The sequence below is a fragment of the Dasypus novemcinctus genome, chromosome 13, assembly GCF_030445035.2.
Source record: "Dasypus novemcinctus isolate mDasNov1 chromosome 13, mDasNov1.1.hap2, whole genome shotgun sequence".
Classification (NCBI taxonomy): domain Eukaryota; kingdom Metazoa; phylum Chordata; class Mammalia; order Cingulata; family Dasypodidae; genus Dasypus; species Dasypus novemcinctus.
In genome coordinates this window covers 45,591,719-45,615,848 of record NC_080685.1, presented here as the reverse complement: position 1 = coordinate 45,615,848, position 24,130 = coordinate 45,591,719, and the positions used below count along the sequence as shown (strand labels likewise).

General features: G+C 41.2%; 1 protein-coding gene across 2 annotated transcripts in view; it reads right to left on the bottom strand.

The window, feature by feature from the left end:
• Positions 1 to 554: 554 nt before the first annotated feature.
• Positions 555 to 24,130, bottom strand: part of MPZL1 (myelin protein zero like 1) — a 74,348-nt gene continuing 50,772 nt past the window's right edge. Inside the window, exons 3-6 of one of the 2 annotated variants that reach the window (XM_058310075.2) lie at positions 19,136 to 19,349; positions 18,302 to 18,434; positions 15,249 to 15,351; positions 555 to 3,520 (exon numbers count right to left, since the gene is read on the bottom strand). In XM_058310075.2, the coding sequence (XP_058166058.1) occupies positions 3,419 to 3,520; positions 15,249 to 15,351; positions 18,302 to 18,434; positions 19,136 to 19,349 (552 nt within the window). In that variant the 3' untranslated portion in view covers positions 555 to 3,418. The remainder of the gene's footprint in view (positions 3,521 to 15,248; positions 15,352 to 18,301; positions 18,435 to 19,135; positions 19,350 to 24,130) is intronic. The other variant, XM_058310076.2, reaches the window with a different exon arrangement.

The following is a 24,130-nucleotide window of genomic DNA, read 5'->3' as shown; positions in this document are numbered from 1 at the left end:
TGCTTAGCACATGCCTGGCACAGGGATGGTTCTCAATCTAGATTTGCCAATTGGATAAGCTTCATCCAGCCAGTCTCCCACCCACCACTCACTGAGAACCTACTATATGCCAAATACTGTTTTATACACTAGGGACACAGCGGTCAACAAAACAGCCAAGTCCCAGCCTCTTGGAGGTTACCTTCTAGTGGAGGAAAATAGATAAGCAAATAAATACCTAAGTTTGACAGATGGTGGCATGTGTTATGGAGTAAAACAGCAGATAAGGGTCCTGGGGAGAGCCAGGATGGGGGTGGTGTTTGCTCTTTTATATCACAGAAGGTCTGTCTGATAAGGTGACATTTGAGCAGACAAAGGCAGTGAGAGAGAGAGGCAAGCAAATATCTGCAAAATGAACACCTCAGGCAGAGGGAAGGGTGCGTGCAAAGGCCCTGAGGCAGACACATGCGTGGTATTTCCGAGAACAAGAAGGCCAGTGTGGCTAGTGGTCCAAGAACGAAAAGGCTTTTAACTGTTTTCTACTTGCCTACAAATAAGCACACAACACAATCCAGTAATTGAAAAAGATGTATTCAAATATTCACAAGAATACAACAACTGAAAAAAGATTTAAAAAAACTACAATGAGCTGGATGTTTTTTTCCTAGCTGGATACAGTTTCATTGAAAAAATACAGAATATTTGGAATTTTAATCTTTAAGTGATCCCTTTTAGGTGCCCCCTTATAAAAATCACATGTAATTTGACGAGGTCTTGTTCTGCCAATAACAAGCAGCTCTGTCATTTTGAAGCAGCCCCACTGTTGTCATTTATGACCAGGCTCAGGAATGCTGAAGCACAGAAGAAAGGGCCAAAACAATCAGAGGAGGAAGAGGCCCCGGGGTGTGCGGCCCCCAGCTGGGGTTGCTCTCCCCAGAGTGAACAACTTCCTTTAGGCAAGCCAGCCCCTAGGGAATGGAAAAGGAAGCTGGTAACCGACTGCCCCTGCCTGGGCCAGGAGTGGAGAGGAGACTGCCAGAATGCCAGAAGTGCTGACAGAGCGGAGGTGTGTGGTTCCGTGAGGGGCTTATGCGCTGAGGCCCGGAGGCAGCAGAGGGCAGTGAGGGGAGACTAGGCCTGCAGGTGCCTTGGAGAGTGGGTGCTGGGCCAGTGCTCTGAGGGCAGCTTCACAAGCGGTCCTGACGCCGAAACGAGGCGCTTGCTGTTGGGAGGGATTACACATGTATAGTGTGCATCCACAGGACCTGTGGAGAAAGGGGACGAAAGGAGAATGCCCCTTTTCTCTGTAAAAAGTGACTCTAAGGAAATGCGACACACATGAACATACACACTGGGTGGCCTGACAAGTTGTGAACTTTCTCCCTTATAAAAGGTCTTATGAGCTACACGAGTCACAGTGGTCAAAGGTGCAGCAAGAGCACGGCTGGCCTGGCATCGTGGCATGAAGAATGGTGGTCATCTCAACAAGCCCCCTCTCCCCTCCACAATACACAACAGAAGTCCTCTCAAGCCTCCTGCAGCTTTCGACGTGGATGCAGAGAAGCGTTAGGATACAAGGTGAAGTTTGCCCCTTTGCGGAGCACGTCCGGGCCGGCGCGCCGCGTCCCCTCGCCAGCTGGGCCTGTGCACGTGAAGGGGGCCTGAGAAGCAGCTCAACGGGCAAGTCTTCCTCCAGTCCACGCAGACGGCAGGTCAGGCGCGCCCCGCTTCAGACGACACACGAGTGATTACAAAACCCACCCATGGCCTGCTTATTTACACATTAAAGGAATGTAAGTTAGAGCCTCCCAATAGTAACAGCAGAGAGTTCTTCACAGAATAAAAGACTTCCTGGGTATGGGGCAGAGTTACCTTTGAAGCTCAAATGCCCTATCTCTATTTTAGCACCTCATTTTTCACCTTTAAGTCTAAATCCTGCTTTATTCCCCTCATAAATTCTCTTAGAACCCAGCCTTCAAACACCCCCCCAAAAAGACGATGGAAGAAGGTGGGATAGAAAAGGAAGCAGCTCGTTGTGGGCCTGAAACTACACGGGAGGAAAAATATGTTGGGGTAAGTGGGATGGTTCTGCAGTCCTTCTAGTCTTTATCTTTCCAGTAACTGTTTTAAAGTAATTTTAGAGGGGGTAAAATTCTGTTTCTTTAAAAAATAAAATAGCCCAAAAAGTGGAGAAATGGCAATTTAAGTGTTTAATGATCTTCAACACACTCTTCTGGTAAAAAATAAAAACTCAAAGGTCAACGGGAGGAAATGAGTTATTGGAAAAGATACTCAAATTGTCTAGCTTTTTCCTCACTTCATTGTTTATCAACCCCATGTTATACAGAAGAGATTCCCAAAGCATCAGCACAGCAGTACCAACCCACCTGCTGATTTTTAAAATCTCGCCCCTTTTTAACCTCAAAGGTCTTTGAGGAACCATGAAGCTATCTTGAGCACTGACTGCTGCCTCTTACTGGGAGCATGACTGAAGCCTGATAAGGATTCTCTAGGGAGAGGTTTGTGATACTGGAGACAAGCAATCTTATTATCCCATTTCTGTTTTCTTAGAAGGAAATTAGCTGTATGGGGAACTCTTATTTCAAACAGGAAAGAACTTCAGCAAAGAGAATACCTGATACCTTTTACTATCCAAATGGCCCAATACTCCTCAAGTAAAGCCTGGATTTTCTATGTTAATTACATCTGTGATATCGATTTAAAGTACTTAGAGGGACTTGAACTCAGGCATTTATATATCCTCTGCTAATCTTTGATAATAAGAGCCCACAAATTCATATGATACACCTAAAGGGTATAATGTTAAAAGTCAGTCCACACAACATATAATGCTAAAAATTGTCCCATGCGTAAGAGGGAAAAATAGCAATAAAAACTTCTCAAAACATCCTGGAAAGTGGCACAGCTAATGGATGTTTTCTAAAAGTTACAAGGAAATAAGTGTTGCTGATACTGGGGTATGGGCCACCTGGATATGATTCTTTCTTTGTATTTCCATTCTTCAACTACAATAAATTCTAAGACCAGTTAAGCCCTTAGATAAAAAGGCCATGTCTTTTGGAATACTACAAGATCTGCTACAGTCTCCATTAAGGCAAACCATTTTTCAATAATGGTGATAGGAATGTTTCTGAAATTTCTTATCCTAGATAACCCTGAAAGAAAGTACAAAATCAGCAAGACAGTTTATATATACGTAGAATCATACCATCTTTTCATCATGCGACATTGGCTCCTCACATCAGGAAGATTAAATAGAATATTTTATACATAACCTTTATACACATTTGTCTCCCTCTACCAATGCACATGTGCTTGTCCTTGCCCAGATATACAAGGCCACGTGTGGTTAGGGGCTATATTTTCTTCACATGAGTCCAGTTTGGATTTGTTTCTTGTTCAGGATGTGTTGTGGGTCTTAATTTTTCCGGATGTCAGCATACACTACAGACTCGGACTTGTTAATCTTGTCGCTCTGATGCCCACCAGAGTGGTCTAACTGCGCGTATATGACTGGGCCCTGGAGAAGAGAAGTGGAATTAGAGGTTTGGAACAACTGCTGGTCACTTTGGGGGCAGGTATAGAAGCCGTAATAAAAGTGATAACATCAGGGTTCCAAGTGAAGAGTTTCCTCTTTTAAATGTCTTCAAAAAGACTTCATAGGAAAGATATGTCCAGGATTCACTTTAAAATAAGATTACGGGCATATGGTGATAATGGTTAAAGTAGGACATGGAGGTTGGTTATACTCTTCTATTTTTGTATATGTTCAAAATTTCCTATAACATATAAAAACAAAAGCCCTCTTAGGAATATTCCTTTTCTTGATATCTGTCACAGAATTTCCCAACTCTTAACAATTGGATCAAAGTCTAAGATTGGTCTTTCTACCAACCTAAGACTCACTGAAATCATTAGCTTCAGAAGGGTCCACATAGGAAATCAACAGATGGGGACCACTCAAAGACACAATCAATTCAGACTGGTCATTATAAACAAACAGGTGCCTAAAAACATTTCAAATATTCTTCAACACAATTGCTTATTTAGCACAATGCTTTTAAACTGATACTATCATAACTGATACAAATACTGCTTCTTTGATTTCTAAAATCAGGTTTTCCTGTTTTCATATAAAAGTTAGAAAGAAAAAACAAAAAGCCACTATCTATAGCTAAAAATACATGTAAAAACCCCAGATGGACTAAGAAGAAGCCTCAGCAGTAAGGAAAAGGTTAAGTATCCCAGACAGCTCTCAGGGTCCACTCCAGGTAAGCAAAGGAAGGTTGGCTGCCTGGGGGTACTGCTAATTCCCAGATATTTGGGCAGGTGTTTGAGTTGAGGGGAGGGTTCAAACATCATACAGGTGGGTGCACTTGATGGTTAAGTTCCTTCCAGCCCAAAGATTCCGTAATTGTAAAAAACAAAAACAAAATAGCCTACATAGCCAAAAGAAAAATTTAATATAGCCCAAAGCCACCTTTTTCTCCCATACAAGGAAACCCTCCTTGAGAAGTCTAATATTGTGCTTAAACTTTCAACTTTGAAGTCAAGCTCAGTAGCCAAGAGCATTTAGTGTAATATAGACTCCTTTACCCCCATTCAGAAGCCCCAATAATCTGCATCCTTTAGTGTATAATTTGGGTGCCTGTGGAATTCGTGGAATTCATGGAGTCCGATGTCAACAGAAGAGGCCTTTAAACTGGGAAGTGGGGTTAAAAATAACATTCAAAGGCTGGACCTATTTGAAATTTGGCAGATGCACACGGTCTGAATTCATGAGATTAGGCTACTTTGAGCATGGTGGGGATGATCACTGGTACTGTGGCCTCGGGCATATTTGTAAACCTCTAAGCATCAGTTCTTCACTCCAAAATGTCACTAAATAATAGTAATTATGTGTCTTAGGGCTGCTGTGAGAATAAAATGAGAGGATACTTATAAATAATTTAAGATGGTCTGGTGCATATTTAGTACTCAATACACATTAGTCATTACAATTATGAACATCTTATTACATAAATACACTTTAAAATACACTAAGTAAACAAAGTAGTCAAATTCTCTGAGTGTGTCTTATTCTATAGATGATGCCTGTTATGGGTAACATGAACTCTTGCAATATATAATGTTGCAGATCCTTCCATCAAGAACTTATCTTTAGCCCCTCTATCTGCCCTGGACCTGTGACTTGTATTGATCAAGACAATGTGGTAGATGTGACACCGTACAAAACCTTAAGAAGCTGCTTGCAGCAGCTTCCACCCTCCCACTGATCTTGGGATCCATACAAACACCACTACCACATGAAGAAGTCCAAGCTACCTGCTGGCTGACAAAAGGCATGCGCCCAACTGTCTCTCTGGCCGACAGCCTGCCAACTGTTAGGCTGTTAGTGAGACCACTGTAGACTGTCCAGCTACCAGTCAACCTTCCAGCCAACTGCAGACTCATTAGTGAGCCAACAGAGATCAGCTGAATTGGCTGAGACCAGAAGACCCACCCAGCGAACCCATAGAATTGGGAGCCAAATAAATGATGGATGTTTGAAGCCACTACATTTTGGGATGATTTGTTACACAGCAATAGATAAATGATACATGGGTGGAAAAGGGAACTGAGAAAGCTAAGAAGACAAAAGAACACCGAATTATTTTTCAATCAGTAGGTAAATTTTTAAGTTCCCCAAAGGTCCTTCATGGCAAGAGAATAGAACAATCTGTTGAAAGCAACTAGCAAAATACTGAAGAGTAAAAGGAATTCCCTCTTATTTATAGATTTGGTTTTCTTCAAAGTACTTATCACTATTTGAAGTTATCCTTACCCCATTGCACTCTTAGAATGCAATAAAGTCATAAGCTCAGGGACTTTGTTAATTAACTGCCTAGAATAGAATTTGGCAGGCTCCTGGTTCTAGATGAAGGATGGATTAAATAATGGGTCCAGAAGAATTCTGAGATGTAGGTTGAGATTAGGAATCTGTCGATGGATCTAGCTCAACCTAGAACAGCTCTCTGAGGTCAGGTTTTGGGGGCTATTTGGAAGTTGAAGGTATCCTGGTTCTCTTTGGAACAAACCCCAGAACCTTAACTTTGAGGGCCAATGAGACCAGTCAAGATTTTAAGAGGATCCTCTGAACCAAATCAACTTGGATATGAACCTGCCTTTGCTAAGACTTTCACATTTGGGCATGTGAGAATCAAAAAAAGCCCCTACATTTATTGTGAATGCAATTAATACCACTGAATTGTATACCTGAAAGTGGGTAAGATTAAAAATTGAGTTGTATATATGCTACTACCATAAAAAGCTTAAAATAAAATGAAAATTAATAAACCTATATTAACCTAGCTATTTTCACTGTACATCTTGGGACTCCTCTCCCCACCTGCTACCTTTTTCTTCTTTTCTTTTTCTTCTTTGACTTTGTCACAAAGAATTGTAATAATCAAGTGAAAAATTTTTCTGGGTATATATTTTTCCCAACTATCTGCTATACAAATAATCCCTAACTAATCAAAATGTTTCAAGAAAACTAATTGCTTGACCTGGGTCTATTCCTTTAGTTCCAACTAGAGTTAAAATTACCCCAGAATTGATTTTGAATATAAAAGCATTTCAATATAAAAGCATTCTGGTGAAGGTAAGGAGAGAAGGAACAGGGAGAAAGGGATTCTGAAAAGCAAGAAGACAACATACATATTAATTACTCGCAAGTCATTAGGTTATTTTTTTGTAGTGTACTTTCTATAGTCTTTGTAGCCCAAGGCTTTTTAAGCTGAATCTGGACCTTCAGGCATTAAAAAAAAAAAAGCCAAAAAATTCCAAATTCTGGCCAGTTCCAACCTAAAAGCCCTGCCAAATGTGAAAAGTCAAATTATGTGCTCCAGCAATAGATATGTTCTCAATCTCATCAGCATTCCTATAGGTAAGTTAAGGTGTGGTCACCTGAACCAGGGTGGGTCTTAATTATGCCATATTCCTGGAGGTACACAGAGAGAAGAAACCAGAAGCCAAAAGTCAGAGAGGGCCAGAGAGAGAGACCAGACATCAGCAGACACTGTAGGAGCAATCACAATGAGAGAGAGATGGCCGCGTGATGGGAGGTAGAGATCCATGCCAAGGATTCCCAAGGATTGTGGCAAGCCAGCACCAGAAAGCTACAGGCTTTGGTGGGAGAACACAGGCTCAAGAACAACTTGATTTTGAAATTCTAGCCTTCCCAGCCATGAGCTAATAAATTCCTGTTGTCAAGTCAATCCAATGTGTGGCATCTGCCATAGCAGCCAGGGCAATTTAAAACACCAAACCAACTTCCGCTCTCCACTCTTCTGGAAGAACCCTAATTATTCTGCTGTTCACCCTCCCTTAGCTCTGGTAAATGCCCCTGCCCTCCCCCAGCCCCCAGGAACGACTCGTGATTGGTGTCTGAGCCTATCATAATTCCTGTTCCCTTGCAAGTGACTAGAAGAGGCATCAGGAAGCGACCCACTTTCGGTCAATGGGATTTGGCGCAAGTCTGCCAGGGGCTTCTGGTAAAGACTTTCCTTCATAATAAAAACCACATGGGAGGACATTCCATCCTTCTTTGAGCTGCCTGTTTTCATGCCCAGATGTGAGGTCTGAAACCACAACAGCTGTCCTGAGGCCGAGGGGACCAGCCTAAGAACAAAGCCAATATGCAGAGAATGAAAGAATGGTAAGATGGAAAGAATTCGTCTTTGGGGATACAGTGAACCTAGAGGTACTTTGCCTCAGGACTTTTTGTGAGTTAAGAGACCCCAAAATTAATGCCCTGCCTGGGAACTAAAGAAGTTTCATCTTTTCTAAAATTCCTTCTTACAGTATACTAGTATTCTTTTTCTTCTTCTGGTAAAATAACATGGAGTTATTTACTCATCCAAATAGTAATTACGATTGCCAGGAGATTCTCAGGTGCTGCCTGCAGGTAGGAAATAAAAGATTTTGCTGATCAGAAAGCCTGTCAGGATAGAAAACTTGGCAGAAAGTATGCAAGAGACAGAGTTGGCAAATATACCAACCATGCCCCCATTTTACAGATCTGATTGCTAATATGTGGATAGCCACTGCCTAAACCTGCCCTTAAAAGAACAAGTATACGACGGACCCTCATAATTAGAGGTGGAAAAATGAGAAGGGGTTTAGAGATCAACTTACCCAAACCCATCATTTCAAAAATAAGAGAACTCATGATGATGTTAAATGATACTCTCCAAGTTAACACATTAGCTCATCTCCAGAGTCAATACTAGTTCATAAGACATAACTAATCCTTAAAAAACTACCTTAGGATTTATAAAAATGAAGATTTCATCAAAGTTGTTTGTCAGGGTATTTCTTTATTTTCAGGAGGTACTGGGGATTGAACCTGGGACCTCGTACATGGGAGGCAGGTGCTCAACCACTGAGCTACATCCACTCCCCTGTCAGGGTATTTCTTTAAAAATTCTCCTTATCATGGAAAAGCCTAAAAATTATCTGAATATATTAAGCCTCTCTGAGGCTCTTGAGGGCAGGCACTAGGTGTTGTCCCTGCATTTCTCACGGTTAGCCCAGCACTGTATGTGCAATGACCCCTCACGTCTGTGGAACTGATGAGAAGTGCACATACAGTGGAACAATTAGGTCACGAATTGTTATGCTTGATTGTGCTAAACCACATAGAAAAGGTATTTATTAGTCTCATAAATTCCCTAAATAAGGTAAACAGATGGAGTGAAGTAAATGTACCCTAAACCATGAAAAACCCTTTCTGCCTCAGTTTGAACAAACCAAAGGTAGAGTATATCATAAGAACTTCCACAGACTACTCTGGCTCTCTGAAAGACAAGCATCTCAGATACATGCACTGAAGGTAGCCCTGGTGATGGTGAGCAAAATCATCCATTAGAGGCACCTTTTAATGCTCTGTGTAGCTTAGGAATTTTGTGGAATATCTGAAGCAATTTTATTTTTTTACCCTAAGAGGGTATCCCCTGACATAAGCCGGCATAACCACTAATGGCAAACCTAAATAAAGCAAAAATAAGATAAATCCACTAGGAAATCACATGATCCACTTCCAAGACTGTGTTAACCATCAGAAGATTTAGAAGGTCCACGATCATGTAGTTTTAACAATAAATTTAACTGTAAATTAAAAGATGCAAATAGCTATGACTTGATGAGAAATGAACGGCTGAGACAAAGGGTACTTCAGGTACCCTTGAAAGGAAACCTTGACCTGTAATACTTCAGGGAGAACACGTGTCCATTGGGCCTGTGCTGAGCCCAAGGGAAGAACACAGGATGCCACCCGGGGCAACACTCCAAGGTTACCCTAAAAGCCAAGCTAGTGTTAGCAGCACATGCCGAAAAATGACAATACAGACTGACACAATGGTCGAATTACTGCTCATCAACCCCTAAAAACGCCATGGTCACACAGTCAGGCTACACCCCTCATCAATTGCAGAATTCTGGGGAGCCAATGTCTGTGATGCAGGGACAGCAGGCAGAGCCCATGCACAACAGTTTGAAATTATTTTATGAATCCCCAAAAGAGAAAAACTATGTTTGTAGGCTGCTCCACACCTGCGGGTGTGAGACCTTTTTAAAATTGGTTGAGCTTCCACCCTCTTTCTGGGTCTGATAAAAAAATGGAGACACACTGGAAAAGAGAGCTCTGCCATTTTTTTTTTAAGATTTATTTTTTATTTACCCCAAATAAATACCTTTTATACAAGCCAACCCATTTCTGCTACTCTGCATTGACAGCCCTTTGGCGAGCTAATACAGCAGGGTGAGGTGTCTGCACTGAAAATGGGGAGGGCAAAAGTCCACATCGGAAGAGCGCACGCTCTTGCTTCCTTCCTCTGCTCATCTCCCAAGTGTGCCGCAGTCTTTTATTTCCTCCTGAAGCAGGAAATTAGAGGTTTTTCCCTCAGAATTTGAGTGACTGAAATATGAATGAATAACCAAGGAACACTGGGCATATGAAGAAAGCTTCTAACATGAAAAACAGAAATTATAACAGAAAAAAAGGAATTTGAAAGAAACAGCAAGAGAAGAAAACAAAAAAATAGTCTCAGAGATGAAAGAACGGGATATTATAATCAGAATAAGAGAAAGTTCTTGAAAATTGAAAAAAAAAAGGAGTAGAAATAAATATTCAATAAGAATAGAATACAAAGTTGCAAGAATTCTCTTGAAAGCAGAACTGCAAAATGGAAAAAATAAGAAAACTAGAAGATTAATCTAGGAGATGGTCTAATTCATAATAGTAATTTCCAAAAGAAAAACAGGAAAATTGAAGGAGAAAATTTACCAAAGAATAATGGGAAAAAATATCCTAAAACTGAAGGACATACTTTTCATATTGGAAGGCCCCTCTAAGTTGCCAGTACAATGAATACAGAGACCCATATCATTATGAATTTTCAGAACACTAAAGAAAAAAAAGATTCTAAGAGAGGGGAACAAAATGAGTCTCACACCAAGGAGCCAGAATCAGAATAGTATCTGCCTTCTTAGCCACATCTTTGGACACTAGAAAAATTAGCAATGCCTAAAAATGCTGAAAGAAAACAGATTTCCAACTTAGAATCCTACCCAACCAGATTACAAATCAAATATGAGGGACGAGAATAAACACAATTTTAAACACCCTAAAAAAACCCACAAATTTATTATCTTATAATTCTAGAAGTAAGAAGTTTGAAACGGGTTTCAATGGGCTAAAACCAAGGTATTAGCAGAGCTGTGTTCCTTCTGAAGGTCTAGGGAAGAATCCATTTCCCTGCCTTTTACAGTTCCTAGAAGCCTGCTGTCTGCATTCTTTGGCTCGTGACCCTTTTCCATCTTCAAAGCTGGGTGCATAGTACCATCCAACCTCTATGACTCTGACCCCACTGCCTCCCTCCCCAGTACCCCCTTTGAAAAAAAAAAACAAAACTTCCCATGTACAAGGTCCCGGGTTTGATCCCCAGTACCTCCTAATAACAAAAACAAATGTAAAAGCTAACTCTCATTGGGAAGCAGATGTAGCTCAGTGATTGAGCATCTACAGCTCAGTGGTTGAGCATCTGTTTCTCATGTATGAGATCCTGGGTTCAATCCCCAGTACCTCTCCCACCCCCATCCCCCCAAAAAAGATGGAACAAGCAAGCAACAAAATTAACAAGGCAGATTTGAAAAAGAACCAAATGGAGTTTCTGGAAAAGATATAATACAAAATTGAAATTGAAAACTTTAAAATGGGCTAAATAGTAGACTATACATAGTGTAAGAAAGATTAGTAAACTGCAAGACAGAGAGGAAGAGATTATCCAAAAAGCAGCACAGAAGCAATAAGAAGGAAAATACTCAAGAGAAGTTAAGAGCAGAGGATAGTGAGGAGTCTAATATACATCTAATCAGAGTTCCAAAAGAAGATAATAGAGAAAATAGAGAAAGGCAATATTCAAAGAGATTATGACTGAGTTTTCTAGATTTTATTAATGACACTGACTCTCAGATTCAGGAAGCCCAGTGAAATATGAACCAGGAACAACACAAAGAAATCGGTAAGTAAATGAATCATGAACAAACTGCAGAACACCAAAGGCATAGAAAAGATCTAAAAGGCAGTCAGGGAGAATGAACAGATTATCTATAAGGTACCAACAATGAAAATGTCAGTTGATATCTTGATAGCTTTTGTCTTTATTATTTTCAACAATCTGTTTACTTGGGTCTAATGTGCTTTTAAAAAAAATTTATTTATTCAATTCTCTCCCCTTTCTCCTCCCCGCCTCCCCCAGTTGTCTGCTCTCTGTGTCCATTTGCTGTGTGTTCTTCTGTGACTGCTTCTATCCTTATCAGCGGCACCGGAAATCTGTGTTTCTTTTGGTTGCGTCATCTTGTTGTGTCAGCTCTCCGTTGTGTGCAGCGCCATTCTTGGGCAGGCTGCACTTTATTTCACGCTGGCCGGCTCTCCTTACGGGGCGCACTCCTTGTGAATGGGGCTCCCGTATGCGGGGGACACCCCTGCGTGGCACAGCACTCCTTGCGTGCATCAGCACTGCACATGGGCCAGCTCCACACGGGTCAAGGAGGCCTGGGGTTTGAGCCACGGACCTCCCATGTCGTAGGTGGACACCCTATCCATTGGGCCAAGTCCACTTCCCCCATTATCTTCTGACCTATATGGTTTCTGATAAGAAGTCTATTAACTTTCTCATCTTTGTTTCTCCACATAATGTCTATTTTTCTGAATATTTTAAAGATTTTTCTCTTTATCAGTGGCCTTAAACAATTTGATTATGATGTTCCTTTGTGTGGTTTCGTTTCTTCTACTTAGAGCTTTTTTATTTTCTGGATTTGTGGGTATGTGTTTTTCATCAAATTTATGAAATTTTTGGCTATTGTTTCTTTAAATATTACTTTGGTCACTCCCTTCTTTTCTTCTTTCTGGGACTCTAATTAGCTTGATATTGTCTACTGGCTCACTGAGGCTCTGCTCATTTGTTTTTTAGTCTTTCTCTCCATGCTTCATTTAGGATAGTTGCTCTTGCTATGTCTTCAAGTTTACTGATCTTCTCTGCACCATCTAATCCGTTATTAATACCACCCAATGTATTCTCTATTTCTAGGAGTTCCATTTTAGTCCTTTTTATATTTCTATTTCTCTCATTATGTTCAAGCTTTCCATCATTAAGCCCATTTATGATACCCATTTTAAGGTCTTTGTCTATGAATTCCATCATTTCTATCATTTCTTGGTCTGTTTCTATGGCTTGATTTTTCTCCTGGTTATGTGTCATATTTTACTGCTTTTTTTGTATGCTTGGTGTGTATTAGTCAGCCAAACAGGTACTGATGCAAAATACCAGAAATCGGTTGGTTTTTTTAAAGGGCATTTATTTGGGGTAGGAGCTTACAGTTATTAAGCCATAAAGCATAAGATATTACCCTCACCAAAGTCTTTTGCCACATGTTGGAGCAAGATGGCTGTCAACATCTGCCAGGGGTCAGGCTTCCTGAGTTCCTCTCTTCCCAGGGTTCATTTCTCCCCAGGCTCAGATCCTCTGTTTTCTCCACAAGGTCAGCTGTAGACTCTGAGGCTCTCTAGGCTTTGCCTGTCTCCACAAGGCCAGTTGTAGACTATTAGGTGAATAGCTTGTTTCTCTTCCCAGGACCTTCTCTCTTTCCTCACAAGCAAGCTCCTCTATGTGCTTACTTCCTAGGACTCCAGCTCAAGACTCCAACATCAAAACTCCAACTCTGTTCTTTATCATGTCTTCTATCTGTGAGTCCCCACCCACGAAGAGGTGGGGACCCAACACCCTACTGATGTGGCCCAATCAAAGCCCTAATCATAACTTAATCAAACCCAGGTACAGACCAGTTTACAAACATAATCCAGTATCTATTTTTGGAATTCATGAACCATATCAAACTCCTACACCTGGTAATTTTTGATTGGTGCCAGGCATTTTGAATTTTACAATGTTGGGTGCTGAATTTTGTTTTCTTATAGAGAGTGTTGGGTTTTACTCTGGCATGCAGCAAAATTACTTTTTGATTAATTTGATCCTTTCAAGACTTCTTTTTAAGCATTGTTATGGTGGGTCCATAGCAGCCTTTATTCTGTACTAACTTAGCCACACATCCAAGGCATGACCATTCTGAGGACTCTACCCAATGCCCTGCTATTACAAGGTCCCTCCACTCTGGTTTATAGGAACACAAAATATTCTCAGCCCTATGTGCAATCTAGGCATTGTGCAGCCTACTGCTTTTCAGGTGGTTCTTCCCCTGGTTTCAAGGAGTTTTCACTCATGCATGCACAAATCTGTTGTATTCAGCCAAAGAATAAGCAGACCTCACTCTCTCAGTGACTTCTTTCTCTCTGGTACTCTGTCTCGTAAATCCTCGCCACTTTGACCTTCCAAACTCTGATTTCTGTTTCCCTTCTCTGTACTGCAGTCTGGAAACTGCCTCAAGGCAATAAGCTGGGGCAACAATAGGGCTCACTTTGTTTCCCTTCTCTCAGGGATCCAGAGCTGCACAACCTTTTCTTCAATGTCCAAACATCATTGTGTCGTATGTTACTTTTTTGTTTTGTTTTCTACTGTTTTCAGCAGGAGGGCAATTCCCATTACAGTTCATCTTCCAAAGGCAGTAGAAAAAGTTTCCATGGTTTCTTTAGAGATTATGCTTAACTGCAACTCTCATGCCTTCATCCAAACCCTATTCCCTATTCATAACCCTATTCATATTTCCTATTCATAATCCAAATTAGCGGAGAGAGGTATCTGAGGTATTCTACATAATCTGAGAAACTCTAGTATAAATAATGAGCCTGATGCTGTGGTAAAGAACCTGCTATTTAGAAGGCTCTAGCCTGAATTCTGTCACTAACTAAATATGTGCTTTAAGTAATTTAACATCGCAGTGCCTCAGTTTTCTCAACTGTTTAACAGTTTCCTTATCACTTAGAACAACTGTAGAATAAGACATTGGACACATCTTCCACAAAGTACTATTATTTTCTTTATTTTCGTTTTATTTCATTCCCTAGAGCTAACACCTCCTCAGGGTAAAAATATAATTGGACAAACTTCTTAGAATGCTTTCTATGCTAGAAGAAACCAATTGGTACTAATCTGTGGGATTTCTGCTGTGCCACAATTATAATTATAATAGTATGGCCAAGACACAAGAGCCTGAATCAACCACAATGCTAGATTCTATGCTACGTTCCAAATAAAAGTTACTTCTCTTCTGTACTTTCTACAAAAGTTCAGAGAGCCAAAACCTTTCCTTGTTCACCAAGCCTTTTGATTATTCAGATAAATGCTTACTTTTGACTTCTTCTAAGGAATATATAGAAAATAATTTTTGTTTTTTATTATCAATACCAAGAACATAACTCTTGTTAATCTCTAGATTTATAAGCCTTTCTAATTGCCTTGAACAATTAAAGAAGAATCTTTTACATCTGACACAGTCATTCTGAATTCCACACTGGGCTGAAGGATCCACATTATAAGTATACAACATGTTAACAGCGGTTTAGTAGCAACCTTGGCTCAGGTCATATTCTTTACACATTTGTTTGTGGTCTTCCTAGCCCTACCCTTTAATTACCTTCTCTTTCTCTGTCTTTCTTTCACAGCTCTGGATTCTTTCTTGTACCTCAGGAAGTGACAGAGAACCAAAATGTAGAGCATGATACAGTGGGTAGAACTGCAATCAGCCATTACCTGGTGATATCCAGAAGGCAGGCTCTTTACCAGACCTTCTGTGTCAGAGGGAGAATTCCGTGGAGCCTGCTTAACCGGTGACAAACTCTCTGATGTACTGCAGCTGACGAGGTGGCAATTTGGAGAACAAATGTAAAAATTAAAATTAAAATGAATGGAAACAAAAACGTAGAAATGTAAGTGATGGCAACGTGAAGCAGCAGATACATATAAAAAGCAACAAAACAATGAGTAGCAAAACAACCACATATCTGAAACTATTTTCTATTCCTGACACTGACTCATTCTTCCAAATGAATGAATCTACCACGACGGGAGATACAGAAACCAATGCGGTGCAAAACCACACCTCTTTACCCCAGTTTACAATGATAACTGCTGAAGGGGATTCTGGCCACAATATAAATATATCCTTTTGCTGCTTCATCCTTTTCTTCCTCCATCAGTTTTCCTTTGGAATATAGGTTTAAAGGAGCAAGCTATAGCTCCTTAATGGCTTAATGACAATTCACCTTTGTGATGATCAAAAACAAATCCCTTCTGAAGAGATTTCAAAACTTACAGATACAGACCCAGGCTGTGGTCTCTGCTTATCTCATTCTCCCCATTCCCTAATTCCCCATATGGTGTTGTTCCACACAATAATATAACCAAATCAAAGAAAACCCAGGAAGTCATGAATAATAAGAATAATGCAGAATGTCACATCACACAGGTTGAAATTTTTTAGAGCATAGGGGCCTTTAACAAGTACCATCTCATAAATAAATCAGTGGAAATGAATGTCAGGAAGTAACTCATGAGGAAGTCCCTTTTTAACAAGGGGCCCATGAGCTTGAATTGAAATTTTTAAGAAAACGTTATTCTTATGGGGACATGTTGGTGCAGGTGTGATATATTCACTAAATAACACACAGTATAGTATGGACTTAGTGAAGGGTCCATGGTTTTCACCTGACTGGCAAAGGAATCCATGAAACAAAAAAGGTTAAGAACCCTTGCTCTAATGGAATGCTTCATCCCTAATGGGATGTTTCATGAGTAGAGCATAAATCTTTTGATTTTATTTTTTTTTAATTTAGGTGTTCGGGATAATCACATTTAAAGAGCCAGGGCATGTTACTAAGACTAAAGTATACCATGCATTATGTAAACTAAGCCTTCTCCAACATAGGAGCCTACATGCCCAGAATCAACATGGGTTGACTATTGCAACACAAAGAGATCTCTATTATAGATAAGACAATTCATGTACGAAGAAAGGAAATCAAACACACACACATACACAAACACAAAGGCATTTTACACAATGAACATATCCATTCAGATGACTGGAAAACCTCTCCATGAACTGACAAGTCACTTTCATCAGGATGCTATGCTCAACATGTTTCCAATACAAACACATGACTTTTTATGAAAATATAATAGCTGCTGGGTTAGCTTGGAGCTAGCTGGTTAGCCTTCAACAAGGGAGATGGACTGAATATGTACACAAGAATATTAACAGCAACGGGCAATGTGATTAGTTACCATGTGTCTAGTGGGAGTAGAAGAGATATAGTTAGAGTCCCAATGTGTCGTCTATGTCAGCTTTTCTTAAGAAGTGGAAGATAAGCAGGATCTGATCCCGGCACACCAAGGTGGAAAAGGCAGGGGAGGGGGAAAAAAAACAAAGTAAGAACGACAGCAGCATTCACGATGCCATGCAGGATTCTACGGAACATTTTTCTGCCCCTTTATTACCCCAAAGCAATAACTAGAGACTGGCACACCACCACCATGGATGAGTTTCATGTCGAAAACCAACAACCCAGTTATCTTTAATAATAAAACACTCACCATGCAAGGGGGCAGATACAATCAGCAGAAGAGAAGCATTCCAAGCAAGAAAGAGCTTATTTCAGCACTCAAAAGTGTTAAGACACAACACTCCTACAACCTTTACAGCAGCAGAGCCCATAAGGAGAGGTTCCCACTGTCCACCAGCAAGACAGTTCAAGACGTGCAGTACTCTCAGATCACAGCCAAGAACGGTCAAGATTAGATCCAGGCACCTAGGAAACAGCTTGTGCCACATCAACTTAATCCAACCTTCCCTCCAGTCTTAGCACGTGAGTTCTAAATCACTTATATGGGTTAGCTTTCCAACTGCAGTAGGGAAAAGAGAAGGGTTTTCAATGAGACACACACCCTATTTTCAAATGTGTTTTTTTATTCTCTTTCTTTTGAGATACTGGGGCCAGGAAATTGAACTCAGGACCTGGTATATGGGAAGCCGCCATCAGCTCCCCTTAGTTGCTTTTTTCATTTGTTAGTTGTTTGTTTTTGGTTTTAGGAGGTACCGAGGATGGAATCTGGGACCTCCTATGTGGGAAGCAGGCACTCAACCACTCGAGCATACGTCTACTCCCACAAATGAATTCTTTTTGAGAAATAATTTTAAAAAGAAGAGGAGGAAAGTCTACTTTTCTTTATTGCTGGATATTTTGGTGCTTAACTCTTATTATCCCAGTCTGGGCATGCCCAGTCATGCATTCAAAGATGAGCAAAGCAATAAAACTGCCTGAGCTTGGAGTGGCAACAGGGGTGAGGACAGAAAGAAAAAGCCCTTCATCATCACATCAGGCAGGGGAGAGTTTATTAACCCAACTTCTTCTTGATTAGATTTTTATATTTACCTAAGTGAAAAGAAAAACCTTATGAGATTATGGCCAAGAGGTTCAAATTAGCTTTTTAAGTTGCATAAGTGATATCTGTGGCTTAATAATACTAATTGTAGAGTGGATGGTATTGAAACACAGAGTACGACCTGCAGAGCAGTTCATTTTGCCAACCTAAGAAGGAGACTCTAGAGTAGGAATCAGCGTCCTCTTCTAGTTAGCAGCAGGGCACTGGTTTCGGCCTGCCCAGGTCCAAATACCTTCTAAGACGACTATATGATTCCAGCGGAAAAGCAAACGGGAGTTAATTCATCACAGTCCTATTTCCATAGAGAATATGGAAATTTTTATAAACCCTCCACCCTTCCCCTAAAAAACCGTGTCTCTTACCCAGTGTAATCCCGTTTAGAGTTCTTCCTTCTATAAAGGACAGCCAGAATCATGATGATGAGCAGAGTGAGCCCTAGGACCACAGCAGACACTATACCCACCACCACCCAAACGGGAAACACGGGCAAACTCTCTAGAGAAAAAGAACAAAATAGTTTTAAGGTACATTGCTACACAGCGAAGAAATAGAATTGTAGTCAATTAAATAGTACTTGCCCTCTATTAAGCAGTTAGCACATCCCCTCTTATTATCCAAAATATGAGATCCATATATCTAATTGAAAATACACAAATATTAGCTGATAAAGAATGGACTACAGAACTACAATCCCTCTCAATATCTTAAAATCAAAGAAAATATGGGGATGTGAATTTACCTCAATTTATTCTCCAACAAAACAAACTTTTGCCCCAAAATGAGAACCTGCATTTCTTCCCTATTCTCAAAAAAGGGAAGAAATAGCTGTACTTGTTTCGGAAACGTCAAAACTTTCCCCTGAAGGATATTGTAACAATCATCATCTTCTTTCCTAATGCCCATGCCATTTAACTATAATGAATTTGGCTTTACTTCTAATTCACGGTGAAAAATTACTACTCCTGTAATCGGATCAATAGTATAAAAATGGAGAAATTGGAAAATCCAATTTGAATGAGGAGCAGTTAGCCAAACCCCAGGCATGTCCGGTGGAGCAACAGGTCCGTGGGAACAGGGAACAGAACTGTATGGCAAACATACTCCCTTTACACACACACCTGAAAGGTAACTCTTGTTCTCCAACTAAATGTGAGCTAGAGGGGACTGTGTCATTACTGCAGAAATACTCGAGATACCTTTCTCTACAACATGGAGCCTAATGTGTCCTGGCTGGACAACAATGTCAGGAGGGTTTTTGACATCACAGATATAGGTGCCATTGTGTATAAACTGCATATTTTCTATGTTGATTGATGCATCTTTCTTGTCGAGGTCTCCAGCCCAGCTGATTCTGTCCTTAAATGGTGGATAGTTCCCGAGGTACACTTGCCCTTGGGAGTAGTGGAAAAACTGCAATAATAAAAAAAACAACACATGAGCTATTCTCAAAGGCAGATTCCTAAACTCTATAACAGGCATGCTCTGAAAAGTTCTCTTAAAAAAGACTTCATGCTCTAGTTTCTCTTTAGATTGAATAAATCTTTTGCCTTTTACTTAAAAAAAAAAAAAAAAGGCTTCATAGAGAAAGAAATACAAGATCATATTACAAATCTCATGCTATGGAATCTAAGCCAGACAGAGGTTTAGAGATCATGGGGTTCAATCCTGTCGGGTTTCAGCTGAAAAACGGACTCATATATCATCTCTAATCCTTTCTATATCCCAGTGATTATCACTCATATTTTTACAAGTAAGGAAATGGAGACTCAGAGAAGCCACGAGCTCAAGGCCACAATGAGAGATGGTGCTGGGCCCAGAGTCATTCGGGCCCATCTGATTACTGAAAGCCCACGCCTTCCTATGACACCATGATCGAGCCCAATTAATCCAAAGGCTTCAGTTTTAATTCACGAAGCTCCATACTGGGACACACAAAGGCACAAAGAAAAAGAAATCTAAATATCACACATCAGTTCCTCTAATGAACTAGGTTCTTCCTAGTACCTTTTAGGTTCCTTTGGGAAAGTCATGGGTATGTGAAAGGGACAAAGCTCAGACAATGCAAAATGTTCTTGCCTCCCTCTGAAGGCTCAGCCTTTCACCCGTCTCTTCCCACTCTTCACTCTCTCCTCACACCTCCTTCTTGCCATGAATATGTTATCTCAAAGTAAATCTTGCTAGACCCAGCACCTTGGGAGCAAGGTAAGGCATAGTGGGTGAGGAGAGTCCAGTCCAAGCAGCTCTGCTGGAGGCCTGATATCTCTGTTTTCACCCACAGATGGGGTGGGTGGTAGTGGGGCTGGGGTAGACATCAGCATTAGTCGGCTACTGAACTTCATCAGTAATTCAAATAGAACATTTTCTGAACCCTTTGGGCACGCTGAAAATCCTGGTGCAATCTCACCCTTTTCCATGGTTTAATGACCACCTATACTTTGCTAACTCCCAAATTTCTCTCTCAGTCCGTGGTGCTCCCCTGACCACTAGAGTCCTCACCCAAATGCCTACTCACTTTATCACCAGGTTGCTCCAACCCCTAAGCTTATCACCTTCTCCTATAAACTTCATCTTCCACTTGTGTATCTTATCTTGATCATCAGCAACCATTCCAGTCCCAAACTATAAATCTCAGAGTAATCCTTTACTCCTGCATCTTCCTTCCCATCCAATTAATCAACCAAACCTCTGTCAATTTTACATCAAGCTTCTCTCTCAGTTCTTTCTCTCTCTTCAGTGCCCACTGACAGTGCCTAAGATGCTTCTTCTTCTTGGACTACTGCATCTTAATTGGTCTCTCTGACTCCAGCCTCAACCTCCTCTAATCAACCCTCCACAATGTCTAAATGATCTTTGAAAAACAATAACAACAACAACACCAAGACAAAAAAACTGTAATATATCAGTTACCAGTTATCAAATATCAACTTTGTGCTTAATATGACCTAAATGCTTGTTAAGGATTTTAAAGGGTCTGAGATTTTACCCTATTTGCAAGCTAATAAATTAGCCTGCCACAGGTTCAAAGATGCTGGCAGAAGACAAGACTCCTAGGTCAAAGACAAAGGACCTTATTATGTATGACACAGCAAGCAGCCTGATTTTATCTGTTCGCTTTGTCCCCCAAGATATACAGAGATGGCAAGAAGGGGCTCAGGTGGCTGCTGTGCACATGGAGGCTTTGCATCACAACTGAGGACCCCCAAGCTTAGGGTACCCGTATGTTACAATGGGATGTAAGCCTATCCGACCTTTTCCCTGAAGGAAACATTTTTCTTCTATTGGACAGTAAGCAAACCTGTCCTCTGCTCCATGGAGAAACACTATCTCTATCCTTCAAGAGTAGTCACTGTACAAAGAAAGTCTGGAACAAAGGCAGCCACTACCTCTGCTTATGCTATGTATAGAGACACGAGAGACTCATGGAGAATTATCTTCCAACAATGCTCTGATGTGCACAACCATACTACGAGGTGAGATTCAACCAGCCAAGTATTTCACAAATGAAGAAAGTGAGGCTCAGAAAACCTTCATAACCTGCCCAAGGTCAGAGGTCTTAGAAATGGAATTCAAACTTGGACTAGATTCCAAAGCTTATGCTACTGCCATCTCACCCTAATGACTCTTATGTCTGATCATGCCTCACCTGCCTAGAGTCCTTCATTCTCTCTTCTTTGTCAGGAATTAAACCATAAACTCATTAGCTTAGTAAACAAGTCCTTCTATGGTCTGGTCTCTGCCTTCCTTTCCAACCTCATCTTCAGATATTCACTGACAAGTATTTCTAAATGAGCACTGACGAGGACAATAAGCTGTTCACACTGCCACACCTTTAGGCATGCTTCTCCCCCTCTCTGTCATCAGACTGGGTGCTCTTTGAAGGCAGGGTATAAACTGTATTTCTCTCTGTTCTCCACAGGAGCATGGCAGGGACTACATATGTTTGCTGAACTGAATTGATGAATAATGCCTTGGTCAGACCAGTTAGAGACAGGGAAATGAAGCAGCAAAAACTCCCCTCAAAAGACTAGATTTCAGGAAGTGGATGTGGCTCAAGTAATTGGGCTCCTATCTACCATATGGGAGTGCCAGGTTTGATTCCTGGGGCCTCCTGGTGAAGGCAAGCTGGCCCATGCCATGGAGAGCTGACAACTCACACCATGGAGAGTGGGTGCAGCAAGATAACATAACAAAGGGAGACAAAGAGGAGAGACAGTGAGAGATGCAGCAGACCAGGGAGCCGAGGTGGCTTAAGCGATTGAGTGTTGGAATGTGAGGGTTGGACTGAAAAATGAAACAGAGGTAGGAGAACAACAGAGGGGGCTACTGCCCAGCCACATGGTTATCAGAGCTTATGGAGAGGAGAGAAGCAGGAAGGCTGATGAAAGGCTAGAAGCCAGAAACCAAGTTGGAAGATCAGCAAATGTTCTCATTTCTTTGGGGGGGGAGGGGGAAGATGGTAAGAGATAGGGAGGAAAGACAACAACAACAAAAAAAAAACACAAAACTTGAGATTTTAAAATTGAGATACCTGGAAGACCTAGCAGAGAAGGGAAATGTAAGAGAGAAAAGTTCAGTTTTAGATATGTGGATCCTGATTCCATGGACCAAAAAAGCCATGTACAGTATGCTGGGTTCAAAGATACTTTTCCTGAAAAAATCTACAAAAATCAAAAGCGTCCTGCCTATCTTACTAAATGTGTACTGACATTTGGGAGTTAATAGATCCTTTATTAATAGCTGAGCATTTTGGAGGTAAGTGTAATTAGGCCAATATGTCAAAATAAATTGATTAGCTAAAAAACAGTCAGAAATATAGCAGGCTGCTGACCTTAATTTTCAGTTATGTAACCCTGCCTGTACCCCAAATCACAGGGAAGTCTTAAGCACAAATGAAACAACTTTTTGAAAGAAAGTTATTATCTCTGGGAATCTTGTTTTCTATAGGCTAAACAATGTCCCTCACAACCACTCTTGCAGAAGACTTAAGTAGAAAAACTTCACAAATTTAAGTTGTTCTTTGGAATCTCTTAGTAAAACATACATGAGCTTAATTTTGCCTCTATAGAAAGGTTAATGTATGTGCTACAGGATGCCGTGCTATTGGGAAGGGCAGCAGAATGCCTCTGTGGCTGTTTCCCTATGACATTTGCATGGATTCCTGAGTGCAGCTCTCACCCACTCCAACACTTTGTCTTACACAATTCCACCCGACTGGACCCAGTGGGGAAAGTAGTGAAATATAATCCCTGACTTTACCTCACTTTCCTCCCTTCCCAGGCACAACACCCAGGGGGTCCTCCCTTTTTATAAATTCTGGGGGACACAGGATTCACTCAAGAATTTGGAAATCAGCTACATGCTCTGACCCAGTGCAAAGGTGCTGGTCTCTGGGTGGCTTGCCCAACAAGAATACACAGCTTTGTAAATATCACACATAACAACGAAGCCACTCGGCCAAAGCTGAAGATATTTTTATTCCAATGGTTACACAGAGAAGATTCTCAAAGAATGCATGCCCTACAGGTTAGGGATAGGCAGACCTTCTGTTCTTTCAGGAAAGGTGGTGAGGGTAAATTCCTAACACAAAGGCTTTAAAAGACCCTTAGCAAAGAAAAAAAGAGAGACTTCAGGACTTTCAAAGATGAAGAACAGGGCGGCAGACTTGGCCCAGTGGTTAGGGCATCTGTCTACAACATGGAAGGTCCGCGGTTCAAACCCCGGGCCTCCTTCACTGTGTGCAGCTGGCCCATGCGCAGTGCTGATGCGCACAAGGAGTGCCCTGCCACGCTGGGGTGTCCCCCGCATAGGGAGCCCCATGTGCAAGGAGTGCACCCCTTAAGAAGAGCCGCCCAGCGCGAAATTAAGTGCAGCCTGCCCAGGAATGGTGCCGCCCACACGGAGAGCTGACACAAGATGACGCAACAAAAAGAAACACAGATTCCCGTGCCGCAGACAACAGAAGCGGACAAAGAAGATGCAGCAAATGGACACAGAGAACAGAGAACAGACAACCGGGGGTGGGGGGAATAAATAAATAAGTCTTGGGGGAAAAAAAAAAAAGATGAAGAGCAGCCATGTATATATAGAGCTAAGGTAAGGGTGAGCTTCCTACAGAAATTGCTACGCCATATATTCTCGGGGCAGGGGGGCAGCGCCAGGCAAAAAAAAATCTTTTTACATATAGAGCACAG